The sequence below is a fragment of the Oncorhynchus masou genome, chromosome 23 (assembly GCF_036934945.1).
Source record: "Oncorhynchus masou masou isolate Uvic2021 chromosome 23, UVic_Omas_1.1, whole genome shotgun sequence".
NCBI classification, from domain to species: Eukaryota; Metazoa; Chordata; class Actinopteri; order Salmoniformes; family Salmonidae; genus Oncorhynchus; species Oncorhynchus masou.
This window is the reverse complement of record NC_088234.1, coordinates 27,679,431-27,695,503: the sequence shown is the minus strand read 5'-3', so window position 1 is coordinate 27,695,503 and position 16,073 is coordinate 27,679,431. Positions and strand designations below refer to the sequence as shown.

The 16,073-nt window shown below is 44.6% G+C and overlaps 1 protein-coding gene across 2 annotated transcripts; it reads left to right on the top strand.

The window, feature by feature from the left end:
- The first annotated feature begins 2,387 nt into the window (after positions 1 to 2,387).
- On the top strand, positions 2,388 to 15,115 carry LOC135510685 (macrophage-capping protein-like). 2 transcript variants are annotated; one of them, XM_064931795.1, is made up of 9 exons: positions 2,388 to 2,496; positions 7,351 to 7,549; positions 11,477 to 11,626; positions 12,112 to 12,273; positions 12,486 to 12,635; positions 12,944 to 13,030; positions 13,267 to 13,399; positions 13,625 to 13,716; positions 14,058 to 15,115. In XM_064931795.1, exons 2-9 carry the CDS (start codon positions 7,352 to 7,354, stop codon positions 14,121 to 14,123), a joined length of 1,038 nt encoding a protein of 345 aa, XP_064787867.1. In that variant the 5' UTR covers positions 2,388 to 2,496; position 7,351; the 3' UTR covers positions 14,124 to 15,115. The 2 variants fall into 2 exon arrangements, with proteins under 2 accessions (XP_064787867.1, XP_064787866.1); XM_064931794.1 differs by lacking the exon at positions 2,388 to 2,496 and adding an exon at positions 3,823 to 3,892.
- The last annotated feature ends 958 nt before the right edge of the window (positions 15,116 to 16,073 follow it).

Below are 16,073 nucleotides of genomic sequence, written 5' to 3'. Positions count from 1 at the left end.
CTCACAACCACAGACCACGTGTAACAACGCCAGCCCAGGACCTCCACTTCTGGCTTCTTCACATGCGGATCGTCTGAGGTGGGGTGCTCCTGCCCAGTCATGTGAAATCCATAGATTAGGGTCTAATGACTTTATTTAAATTGACTGATTTCTTTATATGAACTGTAACTCAGTAAAATCTTTGAAATTGTTGCATGTTGCATTCATACTTTTGTTCAGTATTGATCTGTCATTCTCATTGAAAGTAAGTCTAAGAAGCGGTATATCTGTTCTGTAAGATTTACCAGCTTCAAACAGCTGAAAATAAAATATTTTGGGTTACGGGAAAGATATTTCACAGCGGTTTAGATGGTACAATAATTCTCTACACTATACTTGCTTGTTTTATCACATAAACTGAAATTAGGCAAACTATCAGAATTTGAGCAACCAGGAAATGTCGGAGTGATTTCGCCATAGTGCATCTTTAAATAATTTAATAGTTAGCCTACAAAACTAAAACAATCCAAAACAATTAAAATCAAAAGGCCTGATATGTGATATGACATAAATAACGCAGCTACATCCAAGTACCCAAACGTAACATAACATACTAATTTGAGTGCCCAGGATTGATATTTACTATGTTATGTCTAGTCTATGAGACCAGGCTGGAGACCCCAGTGCGGACACATTCTGAAATCAAAAGATAGTTTAGTATTTGGTTTAAAATCTCAGGTGAAGATCAAGAGAACAATAAAGACTTTTCTCTGTGAGAATACAGCAATTTGCTTTGGGTAAAAAATAAAGAACGGCTTTTGTTTTCATAGATGTTGCCTACGATGCAATAGGCCTACTCGTCATCATTTTAAGGATTTAAAAAAACTACTTAGTATACATTTGAACGTCGCAGAAGCTTCGGATATCTTCCCAATTAAGTAGCCTAATTTTGTTGTTTGGCTACTTGAAAAGAACTAGGTCCTATCACTCGCAGCTCACCTCTTCCAATGCATTGTGGAAAAGTGTGCATCATATTCTAGTAGATGAAGAGCCGAAATGAGTAGGCCTATAACATCCTGGCATTTAAACCACACTCAATGCGTATTTGCGTTGTTTCCCACTATTCGTTGATTTCGGTAGCGCATCCCCATATCTAATTCATCATCTGTTGTCAAAGCCGAAAAGAGTATGACATGCAGGAATTTAAAGTATGCCTATACTCGACTTTCGAAATGTCTCGTTACTATTAAACGTAATATTTTCGCATACTCAAACGTTCAACAATTTAGGACCCAAGTATGGGTATCCTGATAAGGCCATTAAAGACGAGACACCGTTGTCCAGACTGACTACAAGCAAACATAATATGGGAAAGAAGGTTTAAATGATGGGGTTGGCTGGACACTGCTCCTGTAAATCAGTTCCCCAAATAAAAAACAGAAACATCAGTTTCAAGAAATATGTGCATTGGTCCAGCCTACCCTATACTTAGGGAATCCACAAGGGTCAAATAGAGATCTAATCATTACCAGGCTGATGTCACTGTGAAGAAGGCCATGTCATTATACAGTGGTCTGGTTGAGCAGTCAGCCAGGAGAGTGTTCCCCATACAAAGTGTGTCTATGTGAGAGGCCATAGATGAGTAACACTGGATGGTTTGGTTATGTTGCTATGATTTGGTTGCCCTGGTGTGTTTTTGCTGGTTCCCTGGTTTGTTTTTGCTGGTGCCTTCACTCTGTTTTTGCTGGTGCCTTCGCTCTGTTTTTGCTGGTGCCTTCGCTGTGCTTTTGCTGGTGCCTTCGCTGTGTTTTTGCTGGTGCCTTCGCTGTGCTTCTGCTGGTGCCTTCGCTGTGCTTCTGCTGGTGCCTTCGCTGTGCTTCTGCTGGTGCCTTCGCTGTGCTTCTGCTGGTGCCTTCGCTGTGCTTCTGCTGGTGCCTTCGCTGTGCTTTTGCTGGTGCACAACTCTTTCTTCATCTTTTCTGCAAATGTTGTCTCCTTCATGCCACACCCTCGCACTCTCACACAACTTATTCATTCTCTGTTCAGCCCTACTCTCACGGTCTATCTGTTTCCCTAGTTTCTCTCTTTTTACTTAAAGAAAAAGTCGTTTTCTGCAGTTCCATTGTTCTGTAAACCACAGGGCTGGGCTATGATTGCACGAGACAGAGACAGGAAGAGCTTGTGTCTGAGAGTCTGTCTGTGTGTGTGTGTGTGTGTGTGTGTGTGTGTGTGTGTGTGTGTGTGTGTGTGTGTGTGTGTGTGTGTGTGTGTGTGTGTGTGTGTGTGTGTGTGTGTGTGTGTGTGTGTGTGTCTGTGTGTGTGTGTGTGTGTGTGTGTGTGTGTGTGTGTGTGTGTGTGTGTGTGTGTGTGTGTGTGTGTGTGTGTGTGTGTGTGTGTGTGTGTGTGTGTGTGTGTGTGTGTATATATATGGACATGTTTTCTTTGCATGAGTGCATTTCCTCTCTTTGTCTGCACAGACGTGTCCTGATCCATTTCCTCCTCACCTAAAGTTGCAAGGTAAGTGCTCTACAAAATAACTTCTAACTACTTTTTCCCTATTTCCCTTATTTTCATCGTCTTTATTTTCTCCACAATTTTTCCTTATCTGGGATGCCTAGCAGGGACATATTTTCCTAGGCACTCCATTTTTTTTATCTCTCCATCTGGATTTTTTCCCCCTCAAATTAGCTGAGGAATCTGAGACGGAACAATAAAACTAGTCACACTTCGCTTGCCTCCCTCTTTCCATCCCTCCCTCTTACTCTCCTTCTTTCCACCCTCTCTCAATATCGCTATCAATCATAAAATGTTTGCTATCTCTGTATTCTCCTCCCTATTTCTCTCTCTCTGTTTCGAGATTGTTTATGGACTCTGCTCTGTACGTAAGTCCTTTATCAACTATCTCAATGTAATTATTCCCCTTGCATTTCATCCCTCTCTACTTCGCTGCTCCTCTCCTCTCACTTCATTTTTATCTCCCGCACGCACACGCACGAGCACGCACACACAGACACGTGGCAAATTGCTCTCATATCTCCCTCCGACACTCCCTCTGTCTGCCTGTATTTTGTCCCCTCTCATATTTCTCCCTCTGATTAAAAGCGCATGAATGATCTGATTGGCTCAATGACCCCAGTATTCTATCTCTGACCCCCATCTCTCTATCTCTCCCGCCATCCCTATCAATCTCCATCTGACTTGAGGCCATAGGCCGCTCTGCTGCTCAAGGCCAAAGGCCTCGGTTCCCTGTCTCTTGGGCTACGTCCCAGTTCTCTTATATTACCTCCTTTCCTTGTACCTTTGTTTCTTTTCCTTGATCACTGATCTGGATGGAAGAGACTGAGTGGGAGATGCAATGGAGACCAATTGTCCTGTCTTGTCCAGTCCATTCTAATCAATGCTCATGAGAGACAAGAGACGAGGAAAGGAGGGTGTTAATTTGTTCATGGTCAGGGGCAATCTACAAATTGCCTGTCGCATCAGAATTAGCTATCTGTCAGTGTTAGGACACATCTCTTCCCTCTCCATTCGTCTCTCCCTCCCTCCTTCATTTACATTTACACCATGGAAAGTGTCTAGGCAGTTGAGAGGGGAGATGGGGGAGGCAATAGAGGGAGAGAGTGGGGAGGAATGCAACAGTAGGCAGGCCCAGCAGTCTTGATTATCACCGTGGTGTTTAGCGTTTGTCAGGAACCCGACTCTTCCCCCACAGAGCGCCCTCGCCATGGCCGCTCAGATCACTCCCCAGGCTCACGTTACCTTCCTCATATAAGCTAACCAGGTGAGGAGCACCAACACACTCCTCCTCACCCAGGCCCCCTCAGTCCACTCACACACACAGTCACGAGCGGCCATCAGGCAGAATGGAGCTGGAGTCAGGTGCGGTGCCGGAGCTAGCCGAGGGGATCATGCAGTTAAGTGGACCGGGGATTTTTCCTCTTCACGACTCTGTCTAAGCATTGTAACCCTGACGCCTACCGTCGCCCGCCTGCAGCCCTTGTGTGTGTGGGTTGGTGGTGGCTATTTGGCAGTATACCTAGGCTAGCATGTGTGTTATATTTACTCTCTCTCTCTCTCTTTTTACCGATTACTCATTTTCTGACAGGTTACTTTTAGTAGCTTGTTTTGTTTTGTTGACTTGATTCTCTGGTTTAGTTTTTCATCTACTTTGCTAACTGGATTTAATACGTCAGTTCTGCTTTCACAAGGGCCTAATAGTCTTGCTGCTCGATAGCATGAGAGTTTAGCTTCTATCCTCCTCACTGGGATCCTGCAATCCCTGCTGAAAAAAAAGCATACACCAGCCTACATTTCAAGCTGGTCCACGCTGGTCAAGCTGGTCTGACCAGCATGGTCTAACTGGTTTGGCTGGTCAACCAGCTCATGCTGGTATGCTGGTAATGCAGGTATGCTGGTGACCAAGCTGGTCCATGCTGGTCTATGCTGGTCCAGAATGGTCAAGCTGGTATGTCAAAACCATGGCCACCATTTCCATATTTCCCAGCATGCTCTATTTCAATATATGTTTTGTTTGTTGTGTTTTTGCGTGTACATTGATTGATTCATTAATGAGTCGTATGCTACACAAAGAGACATAACATACATGTTTCTAAACTAATCCAGTCTGTTAGTTGGATTTTATTGCACCCGTTACTGAAACGGTTGTTCCAGTTTAGATGGTTTAGGTCGTCTCTCTCACTCCACTTTCTACCCCTGGCAGTCATTCTACATTTAGCTTGTGGGTGAATACACATTACAATTGTTGGATATCCCCACTCTGGCTGGATTCCAATAGGAATTAAACATCACTTTGCAAGCCAGCATGATGTGACTTGCAGGCCTGATGTGGCCACTGTATTGGGGAAAGACTAGGCCCTCAAAGTAAGGCCTTGTGATCTATGTAATGCACTGTCTTGAATAATGAAGCACTTGTATGATGGTTTTGCTGGGCACCAGCAAAAACACAGTCAAGGCACCAGCAAAAAAACAGCAGGGCACCACCCTATGCTGGTCTATGCTGCTGTTTTCAGCAGGAACCTGCATGAACTTCCTGGCCTGCACTTCCTTATACCTGAATCATTACCTGTGATGTAATAGAAAGTTATTGATGCAGGTTTAGTTTCACATGTATTGCCGTTTTTGTGTTGGTGACACAGTCTCAACAGTATTAAGTGACTCGGCTCTAGTAGCATCGGGGAAGGGTTTAGCTGATCCTTTAACTGGGTTTAGGCATGTGTTGTGTACCACTTCTGCTTTGTGGCCCACAAACACTCAAACGCTGTCCAGCCACATGTCAATTCTTTTTCCATTGAGTAAGCAATTATGAACCTGTTGAGCTATGTGCTCACACCAAGTTATGAAAGAGCGAAAGGCTGCTGTTTCCATAGCAGTGGATATGTATTTGATCTAAAGACGAATCAAGGATAGCGACCGGCGAGTACTTAGCGTGTTTGCGTCACTTTCTTTCTCCCCCCCCTCTCTCTTTCTCTCTCAGTAAGAACATTGTTAACCACGGCTCTGTGTGGTTGTTTGGAGGGAAAGAGTGAGTGAGTCATAGTTGCAGTTTCCATAGATGCTGATCCAAACAGCCATGCTCTTTGTCTCAGGGGTGGAGCGTTAACTTCACAAAGTCGCAGACTCAAGACGTTTGTGAGCGCTCGAAGCTGCTGACTCTATCCATGACCTCCCATCGTCATGTAACCTTTTTACGATGGGCAATGGCCGTGCAAAGCCAGTTCGATCCCACTTTATCAGCACCAAAGTTTTTTCAGTGGCGCCCGTATAACTGAAAAACTGTCAACTCAATGCCATGCCAAGAGTTTTTACAGCTTTAGTTAAAGCAACCTTGTTTTTTAATTTTTTTATGAAGACGTGTTTTGTGCATGCGCTGGATTGTGAGAGAGCGTTTTAGTTTCTTTGGGACATGTTTTTCCTAAATGTTTTCATTGGCCATTAAAGGACTGGCTTCTTTCAAGGTTACCCAATATCCAGGCCATTACCCTTCATGCTGATATTACAAATATAGAGTGGAAACCAAGCCTTTGCCAGTCTGGCTCCCACATCACCTGGTAGTTACCTACAGTGTAATTATAGTGCAGCTACACATGTTCTGTGAGAGTTGGGTGAACTCTTTGGTGAGTAGTGTTACTGTGACGTAGTGTACTTACTACAGCTATAATACACCATTAAAACCTGCTTATTACCCATATAGCCCTTTGATTGATTTGTTTTTAGGTGTAACGTTGCTGGATTGACAGTGAAGCAGCCACTTTAAGACCAACAACAGGACATCCCATTGAATGAGGATAGACCATACAAAACAATCAACATAGAGCTCTGTTTCAGGGTGAATAGGTTGTAAACGATAAACATCGATACTACCTGTCTCCCATGATATTCCACCTGCCTTCCATTTTATACACAAACAAAGGTCTGCCAAAGGACATTGGCCACGTTTAGTGTAGTCAGAACAACTGTCTGAGGCCAGGTGACTTGAGTGTAGCCTGGACAACATCCTACATTCATTTACCCTGGAGTATGACTCTATCACTTACTGAATCGGATTGCTACAGGGAAATGACAATGGCAGAGGTACTATGAGTCGATAAAGCTGTGCATATTAAAGCTTTGAAAACTGTGGCTAGAGAGAGACGGAGAAGAGAACGCGAGAGAGAGCAAGAGAGAGGGAGAGATATTTAGTTCAGTGTGTGCATGTGAGACGTGATACGACTCGCCCTGCAGACACACCCTCTTTTGTACAACCACAAGTGTTGTATGGGTCGGTTTGCCTGCTATGTTGTCGTATTACACAACAATGATGTAACCCATCTACCCCTATGGTCTTCATCAAGCAACTTGACCCTTCCTTTTGCATCCTCTCTTCTACTCATTTCCACCTCTATCTCCCTGTTTCTGTCTTCCGGCAGAAATAGTGATTGTTTTCATGCTGTGGTTGTATGAGTTGTCACCCATCCACTCCATTCTCTGTCTGCTTTCCAATATGGAAATCGGTGTTCTTGCCAAGTGAAAGCAATTTCCCTTAGTTGACTGTTTCTGCCACCTCCAGTGGCAACAACTCCCCATCTCCATTTGTTTCACTTCATAGCAAAGAAATACACCCCTTCTCACAACCCAGAAAATACAACAGACTCCACTTACAGCCTTTCTCTTCCAACTCTCCCTTCCCCAACTCTACCATTAACGTATCCTCCACCTTCACCTCCCCTGACCCACTCCCTCTACCCAGTGCAGAATGCTCCCTTTCCAGGCAGCCGCCCTCCCCATAATCCTACATCCTACCTACCATCCATCCATCCCCCACCACCATCACACCCACTGACCCACTCTCTCCCCTGCTTCTTCCCAATGCAGAATGTTCCCCTGCCAGGCAGCGCCGGGCCAGTTTGGACCAGAAACACGGGAGCCGGGGCTGAAGGTGTGGCGGGTGGAGAAGATGAAGGCGGTGCTGCTGGAGCCGGCTGAGGTGGGGGCTTTCTTCAACGGAGACTCTTACCTGGTGTTGGAGCACAGGGGGGACCAGGGGGCAGACCTGCACATGTGGATAGGTGAGGTTACGGAAAATGGGTGCGTGTTAACAGTGCCTTCGGAAAGTATTCAGACCCATTGATTTTCCCACATTTTGTTATGTTACTGCCTTATTCTAAAATGGATTAAATAAAAAAAACATCCTCAGCAATCTACACACAAAATCCCATAATGACAAAATGAAAACAGGTTTTTAGATTTTTTTGCACATTTATTGAAAATAAAAAACAGAAATACCTTATTTACATAAGTATTCAGACCCTTTGCTATGAGACTTGAAATTGAGCTCAGGTGTATCCTGTTTCCATTGATCATCCTTGAGATGTTTCTACAACCTGATTGGTGTCCACTTGTGGTAAATTCAATTGATTGGACATGATTTGGAAAGGCACACAACTGTCTATATAAGGTCCCACATTGAAGGTCCCCAAGAGAACAGTGGCCTCTATCATTCTTAAATGGAAGAAGTTTGGAAACATCAAGACTCTTCCTAGAGCTGTCCGCCAGGCCAAACTGAGCAATTGGGGGAGAAGGACCTTGTTTAGGGAGGTGACCAAGAACCCGATGGTCACTCTGACAGAGCTCCAGAGTTCCTCTGTAGAGATGGGAGAACGTTCCAGAAGGACAACCATATCTGCAGCACTCCACCAATCAGGTTCAGCTTCCAGCAGGTCAACGACCCTAAGCACACATCCAAGATAATGCAGGAATTGCTTCAGGACAAGTCTCTGAATGTCCTTGAGTGGCCCAGCCAGAACCCGGACTTGCACCTGATCGAACAACTATGGAGAGGCCTGAAAATAGCTGTGCAGTGACGATCCCAATCCAACCTGACAGAGATTGAGAGAATCTGCATAGAAGAATGGGAGAAACTCCCCAAATACAGGTGTGCCAAGCTTGTAGCGTCATACCCAAGAAGACTCTATGCTGTAATTGCTGCCAAAGGTGCTTCAACAAAGTACTGAGTAAAGGGTCTGAATACTTGTGTAAATCTGATATTTCAGTTTTTTTATTTTTTATAAATTAGCAAAAATGTATTAAAACCTGTTTTTGCTTTGTCATTATAGGGTATTGATGAGGGAGAACAAATATTTAATAAATTATAGAATAAGGCTGCAATGTCACAAAATGTGGAAAAAGTCAAGGGGTCTGAATACTTTCCGAATGCACTGTATACAGTGCCTTGCAAAAGTATTCGGCCCCCTTGAACTTTGCGACCTTTTGCCACATTTCAGACTTCAAACATAAAGATACAGTTTTATATTTTTTTGTGAAGAATCAACAACAAGTGGGACACAATCATGAAGTGGAACGACATTTATTGGATATTTCAAACTTTTTTAACAAATCAAAAACTGAAAAATTGGGCGTGCAAAATTATTCAGCCCCCTTAAGTTAATACTTTGTAGCGCCACCTTTTGCTGCGATTACAGCTGTAAGTCGCTTGGTGTATGTCTCTATCAGTTTTGCACATCGAGAGACTGAAATTTTTTCCCATTCCTCCTTGCAAAACAGCTCGAGCTCAGTGAGGTTGGATGGAGAGCATTTGTGAACAGCAGTTTTCAGTTCTTTCCACAGATTCTCGATTGGATTCAGGTCTGGACTTTGACTTGGCCATTCTAACACCTGGATATGTTTATTTTTGAACCATTCCATTGTAGATTTTGCTTTATGTTTTGGATCATTGTCTTGTTGGAAGACAAATCTCCATCCCAGTCTCAGGTCTTTTGCAGACTCCATCAGGTTTTCTTCCAGAATGGTCCTGTATTTGGCTCCATCCATCTTCCCATGAATTTTAACCATCTTCCCTGTCCCTGCTGAAGAAAAGCAGGCCCAAACCATGATGCTGCCACCACCATGTTTGACAGTGGGGATGGTGTGGTCAGGGTGATGAGCTGTGTTGCTTTTACGCCAAACATAACGTTTTGCATTGTTGCCAAAAAGTTACATTTTGGTTTCATCTGACCAGAGCACCTTCTTCCACATGTTTGGTGTGTCTCCCAGGTGGCTTGTGGCAAACTTTAAACAACACTTTTTATGGATATCTTTAAGAAATGGCTTTCTTCTTGCCACTCTTCCATAAAGGCCAGATTTGTGCAATATACGACTGATTGTTGTCCTATGGACAGAGTCTCCCACCTCAGCTGTAGATCTCTGCAGTTCATCCAGAGTGATCATGGGCCTCTTGGCTGCATCTCTGATCAGTCTTCTCCTTGTATGAGCTGAAAGTTTAGAGGGACGGCCAGGTCTTGGTAGATTTGCAGTGGTCTGATACTCCTTCCATTTCAATATTATCGCTTGCACAGTGCTCCTTGGGATGTTTAAAGCTTGGGAAATCCTTTTGTATCCAAATCCGGCTTTAAACTTCTTCACAACAGTATCTCGGACCTGCCTGGTGTGTTCCTTGTTCTTCATGATGCTCTCTGCACTTTTAACGGACCTCTGAGACTATCACAGTGCAGGTGCATTTATACGGAGACTTGATTACACACAGGTGGATTGTATTTATCATCATTAGTCATTTAGGTCAACATTGGATCATTCAGAGATCCTCACTGAACTTCTGGAGAGAGTTTGCTGCACTGAAAGTAAAGGGGCTGAATAATTTTGCACGCCCAATTTTTCTGTTTTTGATTTGTTAAAAAAGTTTGAAATATCCAATAAATGTCGTTACACTTCATGATTGTGTCCCACTTGTTGTTGATTCTTCACAAAAAAATACAGTTTTATATCTTTATGTTTGAAGCCTGAAATGTGGCAAAAGGTCGCAAAGTTCAAGGGGGCCGAATACTTTCGCAAGGCACTGTATGTCAAATAGGTAGTGTCCAGAGTTTCTACTGACCAGGGCCTGTATTCACACAGTGTGTCAAAGTAGAAGTGCTGATCTAGGATCAGGTTCCCCTGTCTTATTCATTATGATCTAAAAGGCTAAACTGATACAAGATCAACACTCCTACTCTGAGAGGGTCTGGAGATTTTGCTGGTCAAGTCACATGTTCATGAGAAACTCATGAGGTTCCACTAATAAGATACTGGCCATAAAAACCTGCAGAACTATGTAGTAAAATACTCCAACACATACCCTTTATTGAAGTACAAGACAATTCTTTGATCTATACGGATATTTGCCAGAGCTTCAATAGAAACAGGTGTAGGAGCATTTGAGTGTGCTACTCAACTAACTGTGATGGAATGGGTGAGTTGCGGTCATCATAGGGCAGGACGAGGACTATCTGTGTACATTAGAAAGTGGATACATGTAAGAGTGGGATGGAAAAGGATGCCTCAGACTCTTGGCATAAGAGCCCTCTATTATCTTCCATGGATGGGGCCTCGTAAGCTCGTATCCAGTACTGCTCTGTATATCCAAACTACTAGCCAACCCATTGTGTACACGCCTAATTAACCTCCTTGCGGTTGAAAAGCTAATAACCCGCATGTGTTTCGTGATGACACACACGCCGCGACGCTGACCCAACGACTGATTATGTGAGGACGGAGACTAAGACGGATGGATGGAAGGATGATGAGAGAATGGGGATGGGGGAAATAAAAGAGGAGAAGAGCTCCCCAGGGGAAAGGGCTGGGTTCTGTGTGTGTGTTCATAAAAAATGCAGTAGGGCTGTTATAGTACTCAAATGTGGCTGTTGTTTCCAGCATGTATCCGGTGCTTAGGTGACACTAAGCCAATTGTCATTGCATGGAAAGAGGGCTCCCCTCAAAAAGCGCCCTCTCCCCTCTCTCCCTGGCCTCTCTGTCACTCGTGACCCCTCCCTCCACCTCTTACATGACCCCTCCCTATATTGCCTTTATTTACCTGTGTCTCATTTTAGTCTATGCACCCCATTTCACCCAACCTCTCTCTCCCTTTACCGCCTGACTATTCTCTATTTTGTAACTCTTCCCCTTTTCTCCCTTTCCCTACCTTCACCCCCCCTTCCTCCCAGGTGAGAAGTCATCTCGTGACGAGCAGGTGGCGTGTGCCATGCTGGCTACCCAGCTGGACAACTTCCTGGGTGGTGACCCCATCCAGCATCGCCAGATCCAGGGCTACGAGGCCCCAGAGTTCATGAACCTCTTCCCCAGAGGGGTCAGCTACAAGGTGGGCAGGAGGAGGGAGGATACTCAGAGTTCATGTTTACTGACAAACACAAGGTCCAATCCTATCTTGAGAAATGCACGTGCATGGGATTTCATGTGGAAACTTGCCCATGGACATCAATGTGTGACTTATTGTATCTGGAACCTTGTAATCCGTGTGATTCCCACATTAGATTTGGGTCCACCATGAGTAATGCATGTTTATCCTAACTTGTGTTAGGATTGAGTCCTGTATTGCCAGTAAATGTAATGTTTTTCCTGTAGAAGCACTACTTTGCATAATTTCATCATATGCTGCTGATATCTTACCATGTCATTCCATATCTCTCTCGTTGAAGCGTTAGCCAGTAAAACCCCAAATACTTCCTGGTTAAATACAGATAAGAGGAATCGACCATAAACAACATTTTCGGATTGTTACCGTTCTCTTCTCTTCTTTCTTTTCCTCTCTTCTATTACTTTTACTCACTCTCTCTCAATGTGTAGGACGGTGGTGTGGAGTCGGGTTTCAGGCGACCCCAGGGTGGGTCAGGGCCGGTCCACAGGCTGTACCAGATCAAAGGGAAGCGCAACATCCGTGCCAAGGAGGTGGAGCTGAGCTGGGAGAGCTTCAACAAGGGAGACTGCTTCATCCTGGACCTGGGAGAGGTGAGATAGAGGGAGAGAGAGGGAGAGAGAGAGGGGGAGAGGTAAAAGGGAGAGAAGGGGCAGGGGAGACAGGGGGAGAGGTGAGAGCAAGAGTGGGGAGAACATGACATTGTTGCCTTGCCAAATCCAAATGTCCAATTTCCCCTCATTTAGTGATCAATAAAGTAGGCCTTATAAAATGTTTTAAAAAACATGTCTGTTTATGTCTTTAGACCATATTTTCGTGGATCGGCTCGCAGGCCAACATGTTTGAGAAGCAGAAGTCGCGTGAGATTGCTAGCCTGATCCGCGACACTGAGAGACATGGTAAAGCACGCATCACTGACATCAGTGAGGGAGAGGAGCCGCCAGAGATGCTCAAGGTAAAATGGCCGACATAGTCCTTTCCTCCCAAAGCAAATTAAAACAAAGTCACACACCTAGAGACTTGTCAATCCACTAATGTCTAGGCATATTTAGAGACTTTGATATTGAGGTATACAAAGGTAATGGGTCTATAGTTAGTCAGACAAGTTACAATTTCTTCCATTCTGTCACAAACTAGTCTACTCACAAACACTTTTGTTTTGTGGACTGAGTTTGCTGACATGATGTTGAGGATCTAACTGACTTTTTTTAATTTTAGAAATCTCACCACAATCCATGTTCCACTCTGCCATGTGATTGACAGGTGCTGGGACCAATGCTAGAGCTGGCAGAGAGCACTCCAGAAGAGGACAGTCAAGCAGACGTCTCCAACTCCGCCTCCCTCTACAAGGTGGCTGGACATTGCAATTCTTTTATTAAACAGTGGTGTGTCACCGTGAAATGTTCTATTGCATTACAACAGTACTATTGTGAATGGATAGCTCATCCCATTTGAGGTATTTTGGAACGTAGACTGCACAGCACAGCTAGCTATACTTTGGGTCTCTTTTTCCCCCCAAGAGCAAACAAGGTGAACTAGATCACAAATTAACTAAAAGTTGTGGCCGGTGTTGTTGTCCTCCACAGGTGTCCGATGCGACAGGTAAGATGAAGCTGACCAATGTCTCTGAAAAAAGCCCATTTGCCAAGGACCTTCTGGTGCGTGACGACTGCTTTATTCTAGACAACGGGGCCAATGGAAAGATCTTCGTCTGGAAAGGTGAGGAAAACATGTGAACCTCAACTAGCATATTTCTGCTCCATGAAATGTATCCCTGGAATACGTTTTTCGATATCCAACTAGATATCCAGTGTCTCATTAAAAACTCATTTAATCCGTGTTTGTATTGAGTAAAGTGAATTGACATTATCATGGTGAGACCTTACTGAGACCTCTATGGGTTAGACTGAGGTGAGACATTATCCCACTTGTTATGATTGACAGGTATGGGAGCCAATGCAGAAGAGAAAAGGGAGGCCTTGAAAATGGCAGATGACTTCATCCAACAGATGAACTACCCCAGGATGAAAACACAGGTGAGTCAAGCATGATCTCACAAATGACAAAAACCCAGACATTATTCTCATATTGTCCACCCATTAAGTCTACCCAGCAGCATAACGTCAGCAAGTGATAGCGTCATGATTTTATTATACTTGAAAACAGTATAATTTGCATATTTAAGTCCAGTAAGTCAAATTCCATGTAAGTCTTCCTCCATTATAACATTGCACTGCACAGTGTGTTGTGTAACCACCCGGTCATGAACCCAGTGTCATAAATGCTTTGTGTGTATATAGTAGGGTGGTTTATGTGTATATGATGCACTAGATAAACAGTTATGACCGGGTAGTCAAATCTCTGCATTGTCTTACAGGTGGAGATTCTACCACAGGGGAGGGAGACGATCATCTTCAAGCAGTTCTTCAAGAACTGGAACTAAACTACAAGGGTTTTCAGAAAGGGGTCTCAATTAACTGTTGCACTCCTAAAATATAACGAAATAACAACCTGGAATATAAAAGGTCTCAATCAATGTTTAAAAGTCTTCTCATAAGGAGTGAAAACATCTCAAATTCAAGAACATATTGTTGTTTTTTTATATGTGTTTACTTATGTGTATATATTTTTAAGGTACTGTACTCACAGACAACTGTTAAGTCATGCATAGGTCAAATTATCTCAAAATAATGAGAGCATATATAATGATGTCACACCAAATGGATCCCTAAGTCACTACTACTGGTTCTGACTGGGAAGGAAAACATGTGCTCACTGGCTTTACTGGGCTCTGTTAGTGGTCTTATTTAAAGCCAAGATGATTTTCCACAAAGCCTATAAAGTGAATTTGTTTGCTTTGTCTTTTTTTGTTGTTTTTTGTTGTTGTTTTTTACATTTGTTTATGAATTACAGGGACATATTCAAATAATACCTTTAGTAGGCTACAGTTTATGAAAATAAATGGAAACTGAAAGAACCCGTACAGAGGGTGGCTTCGTCAACTCTCACTATGACATGCTGCATTCCAAATGGCACCCTATTCCCTATATAGTGCACTACTTTTGACCAGGGTCCATAAGGTCAAAAGTAGTGCACTATATAGGGAATAGGTGTCACGTTCTGACCTTTATTTCCTTTGTTTTGTCTTTATTTAGTATGGTCAGGACGTGAGTTGGGTGGGCAGTCTATGTTTGTTTTTCTATGATTTGGGTATTTCTATGTTTTGGCCTAGTATGGTTCTCAATCAGAGGCAGGTGTCATTAGTTGTCTCTGAGAATCATACTTAGGTAGCCTGGGTTTCACTGTGTGTTTGTGGGTGATTGTTCCTGTCTCTGCACCAGATAGGACTGGTTTTTTTCCCCCTACACATTTCTTGTTTTTGTAGTCAGTTGTTCATGTGTACATTTACGTATTAAAAAGAACCATGGACACTTATCATGCCGCATATTGGTCCTCTGATCCTTTTCGCCTCTCCTCTTCGGAAGAAGAGGAAATCGCTTACAGAATCACCCACCAACCAAGGACCGAGCGGCGTGGTAAAAGACAGCGACAACAGCAGCAGCAACAACAGCGGCAGGCATCACAGGACTCCTGGACATGGGAGGAGATACTGAACGGAGAGGGACCCTGGGCACAGGCCGGGGAATATCGCCGCCCCAAAGCAGAGCTGGAGGCAGCGAAAGCTGAGCTGCGGCGATATGAGGAGGCAGCACGGCAGTGCGACAGGTACGAGAGGCAGCCCCCAAATTTTTTGGGGGGGGCAGACGAGGTGTGGGGCTAAGCCAGGTAGCAGACCTGAGCTCACTCCTCGTGCTTATTATAAGCAGCGCGTTACTGGTCAGGCACCGTGTTATGCGGTTAAGCGCACGGTGTCGCCAATACGTGCCCATAGCCCGGTGCGCTATAGGGCAACCCCCCGAGAGTGTCATGTGAGTGTGGGCATCCAGCCAGGGCGTATGGTGCCTGCTCAGCGTGTCTGGTCACCGGTACGCCGTTTCGGGCCAGGGTATCCTGCGCCGGCTCTGCGTGCTTTATCTCCGGGGCGCTGGGAGGGTGCAGTGCGTCCTATGCCTGCGCTCCGCTCGTGCCGGGCAAATGTGGGAATGGAGCCTAAGGGAGAGGTGCGTGTAGTAAGCACTAGATCTCCCGTGCTTACCCACAGCTCGGTTCAACCTGTGCCTGCACTCTGGAGGGTCCGGGCTAGAGTAGTTGTCCAGCTTGGGGAAGTGGTGCCTAGGCTGCACACCAGAGCTCCAGTGCTCCCCCACAGCCCGGTCCTTCAGGTGCCTCCTCCTAACACCAAGCCTCCTGAAGGTCTCCCCAGCCTGGTGGTTCCTGTGGCAGCCCCACGCACCAGGCTGTCTCTTTGTCTACTCCCTGCAGGTGGTCCCGC